At 40.9% G+C, this 19,133-nt stretch overlaps 1 protein-coding gene across 2 annotated transcripts in view; it reads right to left on the minus strand.

The window, feature by feature from the left end:
• Positions 1-6,363: 6,363 nt before the first annotated feature.
• The window catches only part of LOC133448272 ((E3-independent) E2 ubiquitin-conjugating enzyme UBE2O-like), a 56,934-nt gene continuing 44,164 nt past the window's right edge, over positions 6,364-19,133 (minus strand). The window contains exons 15-19 of one of the 2 annotated variants that reach the window (XM_061726688.1): positions 17,420-17,556; positions 14,343-14,546; positions 14,201-14,258; positions 11,713-12,529; positions 6,364-8,368 (exon numbers count right to left, since the gene is read on the minus strand). In XM_061726688.1, the coding sequence (XP_061582672.1) occupies positions 8,341-8,368; positions 11,713-12,529; positions 14,201-14,258; positions 14,343-14,546; positions 17,420-17,556 (1,244 nt within the window). In that variant the 3' untranslated portion in view covers positions 6,364-8,340. Of the gene's footprint in view, positions 8,369-11,708; positions 12,530-14,200; positions 14,259-14,342; positions 14,547-17,419; positions 17,557-19,133 lie in introns of those variants that run through there. The other variant, XM_061726772.1, reaches the window with a different exon arrangement.

Consider the following 19,133-nt stretch of genomic DNA (forward strand, 5'->3'; position numbering starts at 1 on the left):
TTCAGGAACCTTTACGGGGCCAGAAACGGCCCTGGAGTAGGAGAGGTGATTCCTGGGCGACTACGTTTCCATGCAGCCAAAACTGGAGTTAAGGTCAATATCCCGTTTCCATGGTAATTAATCATTGGGGATATCTGGATCAAACCAGCGACGCACGGAGAACATCATGACGCAATTCCCGTCATTTCCGCTTCTTCTTCCTGTATCCAAATTCAAAACAAAAGCTGCTTCGCGCAACTTTTCTCTCACCTTCTTGTAAATCTTCTATCCCGGTACTTTGTACCGTCTACAAATGCAGAAATGTTCATATCCTTCATTACATTTATGAAGTGATTAGTCTCCTCCTGGTCTTGGTTTCTCCGTGTTTATAAGAACTTCCTGGACTCAAAAGACCAGGATTCCTTGTGAACAGAGCATGTGCAGAAAACAAATTAATGTTCCGTTTGATGGGGAAAATCCCATTAGGCTAAACATGAGCTAATATTCGAGTAACCCAGGGCTCATATTCAGGTTTTTAAAAACCAGAATATGAGCAAATTCTGGTTATTCAAAGGGGTTATTGGTGTTTACATGGCCGTGCAAAACCGGGTTATTGCTAATATTCCGGTTAGAAAAGGGTTATTGATGCATGGAAACGCAGTCACCTTCAGCATGAACCCACTCACTTCTGTCTGGGGGAAACACCTGGACCAGGATCTAGTCCAGCAGGAACTTCCCCGGCATCAGTGATCGGGTCTGATTCCTGATCAGTTTTGACTCTAAAAGCAGGACTTTGTTCCTCAGCTGCTGATTGATGAGCTTCTCTTTTGTTTCCTCCGTCCCAGCAGCCCCCCCTGCTCCTCTGCTGCTGTTTTCCTGCAGACCCCCTCACTAAACCCCCCACTACACCCCCCACTAAACCCCCCCACTACGCCCCCCCTACCCCCCCCCCTGCAGCCTCAGCTCCAGACCTGCTGCTCTTCATCACCAACGTGTCCTTATCGCTGCAGAACCAGAGAACGTGATGCGTCTCCGATCTGTTCATGTGAACATTAACGTGGGGGGGGGTTGAGTTGGGGTCGGGGGGTAAAACAGCCGGCGAGGGCAGGGCTGGACAAAGAGGGGGGGCAGATATTGACTTGTTAAATGCTGCATGAGCTGGGCGGGTCGTGCTTTATTCCTCCTCGCTCCACGGAGCCGCCAGGGAGCGTTAATCTGTCCGGGAGGCCAGATGGTTCCAGAAAAACCAGAGAATAAGATATTCCACACCTCACCGCTCTGACTGTTGGGTTTCTGCCTGTAAAAAAGGCACAAAAACCTCCTTTTTTCTACCTTTCTGCTTGTTGCCAGTGCCGTTTTAGAGTCAAGGTCGCCCTCCTGCCGTCCTCCGATCTGCAGAAAATCTGCAACAAGTGCATCACGTGGGAATGGTACTTGAAAGAAAGAGGAACTAAATCAAAACCTGCTCTTTCAGGGGATTAAAAAAAAGAAATAAATGTCCTGCGGCAGAAAGACGCTAAGACGCTGCAGCTGGAATGTTAAAACTAGTGGAATCGGCCGGAGAGGAAGCAGCTTGTTGCATCTGAGAAACTAAAGCCCTGCGCTTTAAATCTGCAGTAACCGCAGCCCCGGACCCCCCAGTCCCCCCCAGTCTCCCCAGATGAGTGTGATGTCCCTCATCGCCGTGCCTTTGCCTCTGCCGCCCCCTGGCGGCCGGAACGAGCCGCTGCAGCAGGAGAGAAACTAAAGTCCCAGGTCAAATAGAGACTTTTTAATACCATTTTCAAACTAAATGTAAGCCCAAAAAGACGAGTCACTAAGAAATCCAGCACTGAGGTCGAGGTTGCCAGATCTGACAGGTTTCAGCCCAAACGTGACGTAAAACCCACCGAAATAATGAAAAACCAGCCCGAATCAAACATTCTCTGTTAAAACCTTAAGTTATTAAATACATAATAAATTTCAAGCTTCACAACATCATTAAATAGCCAAGAAAAGTAGAAGTAATCTAAATCTAAAGAGTTGATTAAAGCAAATAAAGTATCAGAGTTTACTGTTTAAGTTTCTACTTTTCTCTGCCATAATGGAAACTTTTATGTTAATAATTTATCCTAAATATTTTGGAAAAACCAGGAAAAACAGCCCAAATCTATATTTTTCAGCCAAATTGGGCTGAAACTTGCCCAACCTGGCAACACAGATTTAGAACCTCCGGGAACCGAGTCAGATCCTGAGGTCGGATTCAAACCCTAAACACAGCGTCTACAGGTTTGACCGAGGTAAATTTAAGACTTTTTAACACCATTTTCAAACTAAATTTAAATCACTGACTAAGAAATCCAGCACTGAGGTCGAGGTTGCCAGATCTGACAGGTTTCAGCCCAAACGTGACGTAAAACCCACCAAAATAATGAAAAACCAGCCCAAATCATTTTTTTATACACATAAATATAATAATAATATTTAATTAATAACTAATAAATAAAGCAAGAGAAAGGGGTAATGAATTAATTAAATAAGTAAAGTAGAATATAATAATAAATATCTATCAACGTCACAATCCTCTTTGAACATGCAAAGTAGTAAATAATGGCGATTTATACAAAGATATACATATTCAATCAGAAAAGAAAAGGAAAATAAGTAACAATAATAGTTTTACTTTCTACTAAAATACTTTCTGTATGTGAAAATGCATAATACATTTCAGGCTTCACAACATCACTAAATAGCTGAAAAAAGTAGAATTACCGTATTTTCTGGACTATAAGCCGCTACTTTTTTCATAGGTTTTCAACCATGCAGCTTATACAAAGGTGCAGCTATTCTGTGGATTTTTCTTCCACCGCTCGGGGCGCTCTCACCGGAATTAGAATCAACACTAAGACAAAATAAATGCAAAGAAGAATACGCTACTTCTTCTTTAGCAGATAGAAGTAGAAGCAGATTCCAAACAGATAAATAGATAAATAAATACTGGTTATTTTCTCTTGGTTCTGTCCCGTTTTAATCAGCAAAGTTGCTGCCGTGTTAAAAGACACTGGTAGGAAAGATCTATTTAGGTACAAACATGTACATCATTTACAGTTCAAAATGGTTCTGTAAATGTAGTAAATGTCTAATCTAACAACATAAATATCTGCGGCTTGCATATCTTTTTTTTTAAATAGAGCGGATGCGGCTTATATGCAGGTGCGGCTTGTATATCTTTTTTTAATTATTTTTTTGAAAATAGAGCGGGTGCGGCTTATATACGGGTGCGGCTTATATTCCAGAAAATACGGTAATCTAAATCTAAAGAGCAGATTAAAGCAATTAAAATATCCATGAGTCTATTGTTTAAGTTTCTACCTTTCTCGGCCATAATGGAAACTTTTTTGTTAATAATTTGTCCTAAATATTTGGTAAAAACCAGGAAAAACAGCCCAAATATATATTTTTCAGCTCAAATGGGCTGAAACTTGCCCAACCTGGCAACTCTGATTTAGAACCTCAGCAGGAGATTCTCCTCAAAATGAAGAAATCAACTTTTTAATGATGACTGGACTGGACTCTCTAAAATTAAGACCCTTGGATTGACATTTAAGACTAATTAAGACAATTAAAGGTCTTATTTTAGTAAAATGGTATTTAAGACTTTAAGGCCCGGTATTCTCCCTGAGTCGACTCCTCCTGAATCAGAGCGACTGAAGCTAAATGTGATTTATTTAAAAAGGGATCTGTACTGCTGTTTAATGTTTACGGTGAAGGAAAAGCTTTTTATTTTTCCTGAAACACTGACGATTGAATGATTCCTTATTCGCAGAGAGAGATCTATTTTTTTGATTTAGACAAATGTCTGTAAGTTTTCTATTAAATCAAATGTTCTGTTTGTTGTTTTGTTGGTTTTTTTTGTTTTTTTATCGACTGAAAAATAAAATAAATGATGACAAAGATCCTGCCTGCTGTCGTGGGGGTTGTTAGTGATTCAGATTCGAGTTGAGCTGCCAAAACAATAAAGAATAAGAGTTAAAAAGTGTGAGAAACGTGCAGGACAGACGTGGGTCAGGGTCAGGTAAAACTGGAACTGGGGCAGGTCTGAGCGTCGGCACGAATACAGGAATACACGAATACAGGACAGGATGAGGTGGAGGCTGAAACTCCGACACCAGGGAGTTCAAACATCTACGGAATGTTAGGGCCAGGCAGGAGAAAAATAATTATATTATTATAATTATATTTAGAGGAAGATTTTTTTTCACTATGCATTTCGAGAAAAAAGTGGAAATGTTAAGATAATGTTGAAATTGAAATGTTGAGAAAAAAAGGCGAAATTTCGACTTTATTCTTGAAATTGTATTTCAACACTAATCTCGACATTTCCACTTTTTTCTCGAAATTGTATTTCAATATTAATCTTGACTTTTCCACTTTTTTCTCGAAATTGCTTAAGATTAAGATTCCCAGAATATTCTAATTTTTTGATATAAGATATTTGAGTTTTCTTAAACTGTAAGCCATGATCAGCAATATTAAAATAATAAAAGGCTTGCAATATTTCAGTTGATTTGTAATGAATCCAGAATGTATGACATTTTGGTTTTTGTAATTGCATTACAGAAAACACTGAGATACATTGCTTGTCATGTTAGAAACTGATACAGTATATGATGATTGAATATCTTTGAAAACAAAGTAATGTCGAAAAATATATCCCCCCTCACAAAAATAAGAAAAATAGAGAAATATTTTCTCATCAATAAAGCATATTTTAAAATATTCAAGTAACAAAATAACATATTTGAACAATTTTTCAGACAATAAAATAACATTCTTGTTTTTGTGAGGGGGGGATATATATAGTTTTTCGGCACTACCTTGTTCTCTATAGCTGATATAACATGAATTACTCCTATGTGGGATCAATAAAGTTCTTATTTCTGCCATCTGAGAAAATTAAATATATTATATTTGGTGCCTAACTTTCCCAAGTATATTAGTGCGTGTGTGAATGAATAAATGAGATGTAAAACGTACATTTCTTTGTAGAAAGGTGCTTTATGAAAATAAGTCAATTTACTTGTATTAGTTTACAGCGCAGTCTTGAACATCCAATATGGCGGCGACGTTGACGTATCGCAGCAGCTCCATGGGAGGAGGAGAGATGTCTACGGTGTGAACGGTCTGGCGGTTTTATAATAGATCCATGGAGCGGCTACTAAATCCTTCATTTAGTATGCAGTATACAGTACATACTGATGCAGTATGTAGCATGTAGTACGTTAGTATGCCATTGCCACTGTTATTTTTGTCAACTCATCTCGGCCTCCTCACTGACAACAGGCTGCAGTACCACGTTCTCACCACGTAACATTTACGGGGGCGCTGTTTCACACGTCATAAAACGCTGATTCATTCCAAATTAAATAAACAAATACTTAAATTAAGAAATATTCAGTTAAATAAATGAATATGAAAATGAAATAAATTTAAATATTTACTTTAAATTATTTTTTAATTTCATGACAAATGATTTCATGTTAGTATATTTATTTATTTCATGACTTATTTTGTAATGCCACCTTTACGTATTACAGTTCATGTACAGTTCACTTAATTTCATACAACTGTAATATGTAAAAGAGACATTACAAAATAAGTGTCATGAAATAAATAAATATACCAATATGGAATAATTTGTTATGAAATACAAAAGTATTAAAAATCGTTATTTTTTAAAATACCTAAAGAAATATTAAATTTAAAAAATCTATAGGAAAATGAAATAAATACATTAATAAAATTAGTTTTACATTTTTTTTAAATTTCATGACAAATTATTTCATATTATATTTATTTCATGACTTATTTTGGAATGCCAGGTTTACGTGTTACATTTAACGACACTTATTTTGTAATGCCTTTATGTATTACAGCTCATGATACTTATGTATTTCATACCAACTGTAATATGTAAAAGAGCCATTACAAAATAAGTGTCATGAAATAAATATTATACCAATATTTCATAATTTGTCATGAAATACTAAAGTTATTTAAAAAGAAAAGATATTATTTTTATTTATTTCATTGTCATATTCATTTATTTTATTTAGTATTTCATCATTTAAATATTTAATTTTGAATGAATCAGCGTTCCATACGACAGAGCCACAACACAGAAGGATTACGTAAACTGTTAAAAAAAAAGTATTTTATTAAATAAGTTATATTCTGAAAAAGTGAGGAAGCCTGGCTTCCTTTGGCCTCCGTAAGAAAACACTAGTTATTAGTGAAATAAATAGCTCCTCTGTTTTTCAAGGATAGTGAGTGAAGAGAGCGATTCATACATTAGATCGGTGTGTTTGTTTGGTTTGATTCAAAATACGAGTGTTGTAATTTTTTTATTTTTTGGGGTTTATTTGCCTCCAGGTCCAAATAAATGAGGCCACGGTGTTTCTCTGGTACTGCTTGCAAACTTTAATACATCACTATACAGTCTTCTGTAGCAACAAAAGTAAACCATTAAAAAAAGAAAAGAGAAGTGAGATCTTAAGTACAATACACATTATGTCCCAAGCTACGAGACTCATTAGCTCTGAAGTTTGTGTTAAATATATCTGGTTTGTATAGTTTTATATTTCATCATGGTGGTGGTGACTGTACAGAAGGAATCAGGCTACAAACTGAAACTTTATTAATTCTTTTTAAATATCATATCAATAACAGGCCACTGTGGAAATGTAGACATCGTACAGTCAAGTCTTTGTGTGCAGCCGTCGCGGCTTAAAGCAACATGTTACATGCTTTGGCTGAAAAACAAACGTCTTGCAGTAATAATCGTTAACAATGGTTGGAATCTGAAGAATATACACGGAAAATTGTACATCGTTGGGGTTGAAATCCTGCCAGACTTTAACTGAAGCTTCACATTATTCTGTTCATGTAGGAAGGAGAAGGGCCGAAGCAGCGGGTCTAGTTTCTGGCGGAGGACGAACCTTTGCGCTTCGGCGCGATTCGGTCTCAGGAGCCGAAGCGGAGAGGCGAAAAACGAGTTCCTCCGAGAAACGAGCAGCGATGACGCAAGCAAAAGAGCAAAAAAACAAACACAAAATAAAAAAATAATACTTAAAAAAAGAAGGCTGTAGCCGTAGCGCCGCGGCTGCAGCTGAAGGCAGAAAGTAAAGTCCGGCACGGATCCGAATGTGGAAGACGAAGCAAAAACAAAACAAAAAAAACAAAACTCCTTTCTGAAAATCTTCGAGTCTTTCCGAGCTTTTGCCAGGAAAACACGTCAGCGTCGGAGAATCTGTTCAAGTAAAACGCGGCTGAGACGGCGGTTAGCGCTCGTTGGGGGGGGATGTAAACAAGACTGATGGTTCCACAGGAAGACCGAGTGGACCCCGAAACCCTGATTCATGAATGTTTAGTGATGAAGAAGAAGAAGAAAATCTGCCGTCAGTTTTCGTCCAGTCGCTCGTTCGGCCGAACTAAACTGAAAACCTGGAGATTTTTTACGGAAAACTGCAACCAGGAGACCGAAACCCCCCCAAATAAAACAAAAACAGAGCAGGAGAGACGGGAGGAGAGACGGGGAAAGACCGTTTTTTTCCTCTTTTTTCGTTGAAGTGGTCGTTGTCGGTGCACGAGTAAAGCGTGACACAAGCAGCCGTGCACAAACGATTCAAGTAAGGCAACACGTCGACGGGGGACGATGGAATGGATGCAGGAATGGTTTCAATCGCTAAATAACATCGTGTGCAGCGATGTAGCTTTGCATTGTGGGTAAAACTCTCAACACTCAAAACATTTCAACCTCTGAAAGAAAAAAAACAAACTCAAATGCCTCAAAAATCAAAAGCACAAAGTTCCAGCTTTTGTTGAATTCCTTAGAAGGTGGAGGGGGGGGGGGGGGGGGGGGGGGCGTGGAGGCTCCGCCCCCAGCGCTGAGGCTCCGCCCCCGGCAGGTGGTCGCGTGTAAACGTGGTCGGCTAGCGTTGGCAGGAAGCGTCCGGCCCGGTTGTTGGTTCACTCGCTGGGTTCTAGCGCGGGATGGAAACGTGGGTCGGTGCTACAAGAGTCCGCGGGGGGGAAGGTGGGGGGGGCGGGGGTTACAGTTTGGTCCGCGGGGGGGGCAGTGGTCGCCCAGCGGAGCCGCTGGGCGTCGGTCGGGGGGGAGGAGGGGTTCATGGCACAGGTTTCTCTCTTTCCTTCAGTCGTCCTCCGCTCCGTCGCGGCAGCAGCTCCGGCAGAAGCTCCGGCTCGTCGTATCCTTCGTGTTTTTCACCTGCTTTCATGGAGAGATGACGTTTCAACTCGGTTGCGGCTCCAGCAGGTCGTTGGTTAAAGCGGGGCGGGAGCGAGTCTGAGCCCCGCCCCCTTTTATCCATCACACTCATCTGACGTGTCACTGGAGGAGAAGAGAAGATGTTATAGCAAGATCCGGACCGTCAGCAGAGGTGTCAAGTAACGAAGTACAAATACTTCGTTACCTTACTTAAGTAGAAATTTTGGTTATCTATACTTCACTGGAGTAATTATTTTTCAGACGACTTTTTACTTTTACTCCTTACATTTTCACACAATTATCTGTACTTTTTACTCCTTACATTTTAAAAACAGCCTCGTTACTCTATTTCATTTCGGCCTTTAATAAAAACTATCCAGTTAAATTGCTCCATCCGGATAGAGTGAATTTGGTTGTGGTTGTTTCAGATGTTCTTGTCCAGTTTTGTTCTTACATCCGTTCCCTCAGATTCCTGCAACTAAACTTGGATGTACATTCCAATAAAGGTTAGGATAAATGATAACATGAACATGAAGTTTGACTTTTTGCACCATTACAATACTTATAGGCAGAGTGCGAAATACGGAGGGGTTCGGGGGGGTCTGACCCCCCGATTAACCCTTGAGCCCCCCTGAAAGACTCAAAAGCCAAATTTAGGGGGGGTCTCAATGTTGTCAAAAAAATAAATAAATTAGGCTATATAATATAATATGATAATTTGATTGTCACTAATGGTCAACTAAATATGTTAAAGAGATCGCCATATCAAGTATTCACAATTCAAAACTTTTATTGGTTTAACACAACTCCTGCACCTATATGTATGCAAATTAGCCATGTGCACCAGCACCAGGCGCGTCATCTCCGCCGGGGACGGTGGGGACGCGTCCCCACCACTTTGTCTGACGAGCAGATTTGTCCCCACCAATGAGAGGGCCCCGTTTTGTGTGATACGTTCATATATAATTGTAAAATGTGTAGGTTATAATAACGATAAAATGTGCATTTTGCGGCCAGTGTAGGTTAATTCTTACTTTACAACTGTCCTGAACGCATCAGGGCTGTGAGCCAACCTGATTGGCTGTAACTTAAGTTCTTGTTTCGTTTTTTTACATTTGAACTAACTCGTCTTGTTTTATGTGCGACTGCGGAATTTTGGAGGGAACTTTAAAAGAGGATAAATGGAGAAAAAAAAGCACCAGTCTGGATCGTTAAAAAGAAAGGTAAAAGAGAAAGGAGAGGCTAGTTGCTTCCTGTCCGCCGCTCATATTTTGCAACGGCGCCGGTGGCTGATGAGGAGGCTAGTGTTAGCTGTAGTGCAGAAAGAAAGAAGTTTCAGCCGCCTGAAGCTCATAAAAACCTGTTTACGTTCGTGCATGGATGAGGCCAGACTGTCAAACCTCACTTTGCTGAGTGTTGAGCGGGACATTAACAGTGATAAGGAGAAAGTGGTTGGCAAGTTCGCTGCCATGAAGGAGAGGAGGGTAAAACTTTAAGAAGACCACACAGCATGTACAAGGTTCTGAACCGTTACATTGTTTTCAACATTACTTGGAATATATTGTTGGAGCCGAGGATGATGTTCTGGAGTTCGGAGTCTGAATTGGTGCAGCGGCAACAAGCGCAGAGACAGCAATCGGTGAGTACATAAATAATGATCAGAATGTTGTTATTGCCTTGACCACCTTAATGTACCTTGTGTTGTTGTCAACTGTAATAGACCGCCGAGTCTATTTTCTATTTGAATGCATATTGTGTGCAGTTGTACATTTTTAATAGGCTATGCGTTTTGTTGTGTTTAGACCGCCATGTCTATTTTCTATTTATAGATCTCATTAATGGCTTTATAGACAATTGTGTCTATATTCTATCTGAATAGATTGTGTAATTGTAGTTTACATTTTATGTTTTAAGTTATATCAAAGATGGTTCAGACCCTGTGAGTCACCGTCACACCAGCACCAAGGACAGAGATGCGCTCAGAGTGACGGCTGTCAGGCTGCGTGTGTGTGTGTGTGTGAACTGGTTTGTGGCACCTAGGCTTGCTTGGCTCAGTAAACGTGAGCATTTGTGTTGTTTGCTGGGTATGATGAGGTGTCCGTTATCTTTAAGTTGTTGAATAGTAAAATAATTATCATTAGGGCCCATTGAGAATGCTCCGCCCCCTCTGTGCTGAAACCCACGCTCCGCCACTGAAGACTGCGCAGATGGCTTTTAATATGGGGACAATATCGCGTCAATAAGCATCATCTAATGCAATGCCTATTATTTATCATGAAACCTCAATTCGGAAGTAATGGGCCTAGCTCGTACCCAGCAGCAGTGACTTGCTTTAACTTAAGGTAAGAGGCCAGCCTGCTCAATATGGCCTGAACCCACCTGAGAGCTAATGTGTTTTTTTTTTAATTATTGTTATTATTTTGCGTGATCACCTGTTATGAGTGGAATTTGTGAATGTGTTCACATGTTTTAACACAGCTGCAGCTGTGTTAAAACATAATTTCCTGGATGGTTACATAACGTTAAATAATCAGTCATCATTGTGCAGGCTGAGGATCTGTTTAAGTGCACTGATTGCACGTCTCCGATAGTGGCATTTGTTGTTATTATTGTTATTTGAATGCACAATTAATTTTCATTGTATTTTTTTTTTTTATTTATCTACAAAATACATTAGCCTATTTTATTTGTTTATTCGTTTCTGCAATGCACTGGTCGTGCGCCAGTGTCCTATACCTTTCATTTATTCATTAAGTGCACTGTGCACCAGTGTGGTGCCAATTAATGTCTTTTATTTATTTTAATTATCATATTTAATTTGTAAATAACATTCTGCATCGTAATGCACAATTTTGCCTCCTTTTAGTAAAACAACATGCATGTAAAATGGTTAAAAGTGTGTGTGTATTTGTCATAGGCAATAGTAGGCTGATTGTATTGGTTTATTGCATAGGGCCACACTGTTTAAAAAACAAAACAAAAAAAAAAACGCGAGTTAGGGACACACCGAATATGGATGAGTATTTCGCACACTGCTTATAGGCGACTAGTCATCATATCTGCTGCTCTCTGAAACACATGTTAATGCTCAATAGTACACATATATGCTTCTTTAATATATTTGCATTATACTAAGATACATTCATTTTCAATTACTTTTGTCCTTAATGGCTTTTTTCCCCCTTACATTACTTTTACTTTTATACTTTAAGTAGTTTTGAAACCAGTACTTTTATACTTTTACTTGAGTAAAAAACTTGAGTTGATACTTCAACTTATCGTGGGAAAATTAAAAGATGGCAGGAGCAGAACAGACTGAGATGGCGGTAAAGGGTGAATGTGGGCGTGGCCTCCTGATTGGCTCCTCCCCCTTGGCCCGAGGCGGATGGAAAGGTAGAAGCGTGAGGAAGAGAGTGGGAGGAAGAGAGTGGGAGGAAGAGAGAGTGAGGAAGGGAGCGGGAACTTACTTGTCCTCGGAGTGCTGGGGGACGCCGGCGGCGACTAGCGCGGCGCGGTACTGCGCTAGCACGCCGCGCACGCTCTTCACGAAGCCCTTGGACAGCGGGAAGAGCGGGAAGCCGATGTCGGGGTAGCCGCTGCCCTCGGGCAGGAAGCTGCGGTAGCTCTTCCTCCGTTTCTTTGGTCGCACCACGGGCTGGCCCCCGGCCGACGCCGCGGTGGCCCCGGGGCCGGGGCCCGGCTCTGAGGCCCCGGCGCGGGCCGCCGGGCCCCCCAGGGAGCCGCTGCCCTGCGTGCTGTCCAAGTCCGAGCTCTGGCTCAGCTCCTGCACGGCCGTGGTGGAGGCCCCCAGCCCTGAGGCCCCCAGCCCCGAATCCTCCAGCTCCTCCTCCTCCATGATGCTGCCCACGGCCAGGGCCGGCCCCGGGGGGCCCGTGGCCCCCGCCGCCCCATCGGGGCTGCTGTGGGCCACCGCCTTGGGCCCGGCCTCCTCCGCCTGCTCGTCCAGCGGCTCCACGGACGGGGCACGGTCGCGGAGGCCCCTGGGGGCCCCCGGGGCCCGCTCCGCGGCGCGCTCCGCGGCCTCGTGCAGCTCCAGCCAGGCCTCCAGCCGGTGCAGGAACCTCCAGCCGCTGGAGCTGAAGTGGTCCCGGATCTCCTGGCGGAACACGTCCACCGGGCTGCTCAGCAGCGTCGACATGGACTGCACCATCCGGATCAGAGCCATCTCGTTGTAGCAGCGGCTGTTCTCGTAGCCCTCCTGCAGCCCGCGGTCGCTGTCGAACCCCGCCTCGTTGTAGTACGGCTCGTTCACCAGGATCAGGCCTGAGGACCAGGACACGGACCAGTTATTTCTGACAACTCATCTCCTCACAGACAACAGGCTGCAGTACCACGTTCTCACCACGTAACATTTACGGGGGCGCTGTTTCACACAATAAAACACTGATTCATTCCAAATTAAACAAATACTTAAATTATTAAATATTCAATTAAATAATTAATATGACAATTAAATAATACAAAATTAATCAATCATCTTTATTTTTTTTAATAATACTTAAATTAAGAAATATTCAATTAAATAAATGAATATGAAAATGAAATAAAAAAATTAAAATATTTTCTTTTAATTATTTTTTAATTTCATGACAAATGATTTCATATTAGTATATTTATTTCATGACTTATTTGTAATGCCACCTTTACGTATTACAGTTCATGACACTTAATTTCATACAACTGTAATATGTAAAAGAGGCATTACAAAATAAGTGTCATGAAATAAATAAATATACCAATATGGAATAATTTGTTATGAAATACAAAAGTATTAAAAATCGTTATTTTTTTTAAATAATAGTTAAAGAAATATTAAATTGAAAAAAATATGAAAATGAAATAAATACATTAATACAATTTGTTTTACATATTTTTTTTTTAATTTCATGACAAATTATTTCATATTATATTTATTTCATGACTTATTTTGGAATGCCAGGTTTACGTATTACATTTCACGACACTAATTTTGTAATGCCTTTATGTATTACAGCTCATGACACTTATGTATTTCATACCAACTGTAATATGTAAAAGAGCCATTACAAAATAAAAGTGTCATGAAATAAATACCAATATGAAATAATTTGTCATGAAATACTAAATTTATTTAAAAAGTAAAGATTTTATTATTTTTATTTATTTCATTGTCATATTCATTTATTTTATTTAATATTTCATCATTTAAATATTTACTCATTTAATTTTGAATGAATCAGCGTTCCATCGTGCCAGAACACGGACCAGAACGTCAGACAATCTCAGTGAATGTTGGTATTGATACCTCAGGAGACTTGACTGAAAGAGTATCATCCTTCAAATACTTGGGTTTTTGGGTGGATCATATGCTCTTTTAGAGTAAATATTGAGAACCTAATGAAAAAAATACTAGAAACTACTAAAAAGTATTAGGGCCAGGCAGCAGAAAAATAAAAATACTATTTTTTTTTTTCATTATGCACTTCGAGAAACTTTCAACTTTATTCTCGAAATTTCAAATTTCAACTTTATTCAAGAAATTGTATTTCAACATTAATCTCGACAACTCCACTTTTTTCTCGAAGTGCACTATAAAAAAAATCTTCCCCTCTCAAATATTTTTTCTCCTGCATGGATTTGCAGGATTTTTTTTCATTATGCACTTTGAGGAAAAAGTCGAAATGTCGAGAAAAAAGTCAAAATTTCGTGAATAAAGTTGAAATGCAATTTCAACAATTTTTATTCACGAAATTCCAACTTTATTCACGAAACTCCGACTTTATTCTCAACATTTCGACTTTTTTCTCGAAGTGCACAATAAAAAATCTTCCTCGTCTCAAATATTTTTTCTCTTCAGTACCTGGTTAAATAAAGGTTAAATAAAAAAATATATTAAAAAAAAGGAGGAGGAACAAGAACAAAAAGGAGCTCGTAGTCCAGATCCCAGGAACCGACCTTGGATGGAGATGAGAACCTGCAGCAGACTGGACTTGCTGGTCCATCTCTCCGTGCCCTGTGGAACAAAGAGCCAATCAGTCTCTGCATGAGCGTCAGAGCGGTGTAAGGGAAGAGTTTCTTTGCTAGCTCACGGTCTCACCTTGCCGATCCAGGTGCCCAGCAGGCTGACGCAGACCTTGCCGTTGTCGTACAGGTTGGGGTTGAGCCGGCCGCTGCACTGGGTCAGGTAGCGGAACAGCGGCGGCACCGCCGGGTAGATGTTGGGCAGCTGGATGTCGAACAGGAACAGCCCGTCCTCGTACGGCGTCCGGGTCGGGCCCTTGATCAGAGCTGAGAACAGGTCCTGGACGGGAGAACCAGGAGAACCAGAACCTTCAGAACCTTCAGCACCGTCATCGTCACTGCTAATACTGGATTAGAACAGAGATCTTTAAAAAAAACAAGATTCAGGACTAAATTGATGGAACCGAAAAAGACCAAAAATGGAAAAAATTAAAACGGAATGTGGTAAAAAATAAAAACGATTTCCTGCGTCTCTGTTTCCTCCCTGGATCTGTTTGGTAATTCTGCCCCACAATGTTTCTGAAAGCAGTTCTATCAGCATTCTGGGAGCTGATTGGTCCTTACAGCATCATTAGCTGCAATACTTGCTGTTGAAACTCAATATTCTACAATCATGGAATTGATTAACTGGTCTCTCACACAATTGACCAAATTTTTGCGACAAGAAGTCAGGGGGTAAGGGAGCCCTCTTGCCCCGATGGGACATTTTTTGCTGGATACACAATGGATTCCTACAAATATTGGAAACCGTTGTGCCTCCGGATTCTGTCTGTCGAGGACGTTGAAGATGCTTCATAATTGGATTTATGATAGCAGGATTTCTCCGTAAGCCGTAAGCTGGATGCGGTTCTTGAACAGAATCGTAGGCTGGCGGCGGTCTTTGAGCTCATTGGCAAGATGGAGAAAACCTTGGAGAAGTTGATCACAATTTGTCTGTTTGGAGTCGCAATTGAGGAACCAGAGACTTAAGGCAGACGGAAAATTACTGAGGCTGCCTGTTTGCAATATAATTGTTGATTCTATAACCTGACCTTGACAGAGCAGCTTGGCCCGCTGCTCTAGTCACAATCTCCCTGGTGGAATGTAAACAAGTGGCTCTGCCCCCACTAACCCTCCCCTCTCAGGAACATCTGTGGACTTGTTTTCAGAACTGACCGAGCCGTCTGATAACATCAAGGACATTGGCTGAGGAGCAGCTCTGAGCGAAGTTCACTGACTTACCGCTCACACACACACACTTGCTGATAACTAGGGGTGGGACGATACGGGTAAGTCCCAATTCGATACTTTGGCGATATGTGGCCCAGGATATCGATAATATCACGATATTTTCGATATTCGATATATCGATATATCGGTAAGAGCGATATATCACGATATATGGGACTGAAAAAGAAAAAATACCTATAAAAAGGAAAACGTCTGTAGTTATGCATTTATTCAATGCCAAAACTTCATACAAGAAAGTGCATTTGTATATTTCCTCACTGTCTCCTAGGCTTGTAAATGTAAACACTGTACAGTTGGACAAATTAAAGTGCATGAACATTAATAACATGTTTTATATAAACCAGGACAGTGCACTGCTTTGTAATAATTAAATACATTAAATAATAATTTCACAAATATAATTATTGTGAAATAACTAAGAAATAAATAACTCAAATAGGCTTAACAATATTCTTTTCCAATATCCTTTTAGCCTGTCTAATTTATTCTGTCACCACACACACATATTGCCATGAAGCATCAGGCATTTTTCACTCATGTCATGACAAACTGTATCCGATAACAGAAGAAACCAAACAAGCTATAATAAATATAAATAATATGAACTTCATTGAACTAATATAACATTTTGAAATTTAAGCTGAAATATCCAAAGCACTGAACACTGGTTTTGCACGGGTGGGGGTGTGTCTGTGTGTCCGTGTGTAACGTGACTGGTGATTCAATGATCTGCAAGTTTTCCCAGCACACGGTTGACTGGACACGGAAGGATACGAGCGAGGATCACTTACAGAGTGAAAAGCATAAACGTCATAACACAAAAAGACTGACGATCATTTACTTTAACGGCGTCTGTGGAATAATTTTGTATTACAGTACGAGCCGCTCTCCTCTCATGGAGCGCGAGCGGAGCGGGGTCCGTTTCTTAACGCAGCTGGTTGTCTGTGTGAGCGGACATTAACGCACATGGAAGTTTAAACACCGGCTCAAACAGCAAGTAACTTCCAGCATTAACAGTGCTGCTCAGCCCGCTGTCTGTACGGAGTAAACTGTGGTTCTGTATTTTCTGAGCTGGTTTCTCAGGCGGCATGTTTGTTTTGCTCACGAGGGCAGCGGGGGCGGGCGGGGCTTGAACAATAGTGCGGCGACAACCGCGTAAACCATTATGTGTGTTGTAATAAAATATCGATATTAGCCGACAGAATATCGATTATTTATTGAAACAGAAAGCACAACAATATATTGAAATATCGATTTTTTTTCCCACCCCTACTGATAACCACACCTCCCTCATTCTCAACGCCTTCCCGGTCCCCCCTCTTATCAGTCCCCTCCAACGCAGTCTCTGGGTTTCGAGCGCCAAGAAGCCGCGGCGATCACTTGGATGTGATGTGACCCACCCCCACATGCAAGTCTTGTGATGATGTCTGTTGCTTTATGTGCCGAGGTGTTTTTTGCACCTTGACACTCTGTATTATACTCAGTGTGAAGATGTTTCCACCCCCCACCCCCCCCTATCCCAGTGTTTCCCTTGGAAAAACAGGCGCATAATACCATTGTGTCGCCGCCGGTGTATCATAAGTCAAAAACTGTTTTTCTAAGCTGACTTAATACACCTGATTCTGATTCTGATATAATACTAGTTATATGTTGCAGAACTACAGTCATATCATTCATGCAACAGCTCAAAACTGTTTTAATAACATTAACCCAAATCAATATTGGATCGCATCAAATCTTGATAATCGATTCTGAATCTTAAGAATCGGAATCGATTCTTGACATTTGAATCGATACCCAGCCCTAAAAAATACGGTACTAAAGTTTACTTGTGTAGTTTCCTGTTTTGTAGTTGACTTTTTAACGGTAAATCAACTGAAGTGAGGTAAATGTTGATGTTTCCACCGAGGACGAGGAACTCACCATTCGGTCCTCGAACGTCTTCACCATGATGCCGTCAGGCAGCGACGTCGCCAGCAGAGCCATCTCCTTCCTCACCGTGCTGAAGAACTTCTTGGCCTCGGCCGGCTGGAACTCCATCTTCTTGAACGAGTGAGTGTCTGTCGGGAGGAAGGAGAGGTGGATGAACGTTGATGCAGGAGGGAACACGGCTGAAGGATGAAGGACGAGCCCAGACCTGAAAACTATCTGGAAAACCTGGTGATGCTCCCGTTTAACCTTTAAGACCGGCCGGCGCGCCGGCGCTCCCGGTTGCATATTCATTCAAGACGTACAATTACAACCAAATAAAAGAGCAATAATTCTTTCTGCAGGTTGAACAGGAAGAGTTTCACTTCCATATCCTGCATTTAGTGTCCCAGAGTTTTAATCCATTAAATCGTTTGGGAAAAATGCCATAATAATCCAGTAAAATTGCAGAAATCTTCATAATTGACATCGTGGGTTATTTATAGATCCGTGTTCACAGCTCGTCCTAAAAATGACGTACGTCGACACGTACATACCGTATTGACCCGAAAATAAGACGACCCTGATTGTAAGACGACCCCCTGTTTTTCAAGACTCAAATTTGAAAAAGACTTTTTTTTTAACACCAAATAAAATTTTTTATACAGAAAATAATTACAGTACATCTGAAACAAATGATTATAACAATATATTTGAGAGAAAAAGCATGTTATTTTGCCTCATTCAAATCATGATGTTGAAGTTTGCTTCATAACTTCTTCGACCCACTTTTCTCCAGATTGGCGCTACGTTTCTCCATTTTCTGTTATCTCTTCTCTTATTTTCTTCTCTTTTCTTTCTTACCGCTATTTTTATTTTTCTTCTTCGTGACAGGGATTTGCTTTGGCCTGGGGAGTTAAAGGAGCATGAGGCTCCTTTTAAGAAATGAGACTCTCTAGCGCCACCCTTCACCACGACGGCCGTTGGGGGTACTGCAGCCAACAGTGAAGCCGGCACGGGAGAATGGGGAGAACGTGGAGAACGCGCATGCAGCGTCATGTGACGTCACATCCACAGGACAGTGCGGGAAATTCTGGACCGAATTGCAGCACATTTTGCAGCAACAGCCTGTTCAAGGCAAAGGAGAGATACACTAGAGGGCTCATTCTTTTGGGTTTGGAACGCTTCATCTGACATTATTACTAGAAAACTTAAAACGTATACGGATTTTTTTCATAAATCTTGCCACAATCCGGCCTCAATCTCCTTTAAGTTCAGCATTCGCTTTAAAGATATCTGGCGGCATCTAGTGTTGTGAATGGGTATAACGTCTAGACCCCGAATGGAAGACGACGCCCACTGTCTTATTTCAATGCAGAAAACACCGTCTTATATTCAGGCCAATACGGTAAGTTCAGTCCAGGTTTTTCTCCCGGGAAACTAGTCAGTTTGAATTTGCTCTTGTTCGTTCTTTTTATCAGAGATTTTCACGAAAGATTACTCACGACACACATACACACACACACACCATACACACACTACACACACACTATACAACACACACACACAAAACGGTTTACCGTGAGCAAAGCTGATTTCAGCGCCGGGTGAAGACGCAATATCTAAACGTGATATATAAAATGATTTATCTCAAAAACTAAAGTATGAATTCATTTCCTGAGGCCTGAAAGGCTTCTGTGTTACTTTTTTCCATTGACGGTTTTGAAGG

This window comes from Cololabis saira, chromosome 1, assembly GCF_033807715.1.
Source record: "Cololabis saira isolate AMF1-May2022 chromosome 1, fColSai1.1, whole genome shotgun sequence".
Classification (NCBI taxonomy): Eukaryota; Metazoa; Chordata; class Actinopteri; order Beloniformes; family Belonidae; genus Cololabis; species Cololabis saira.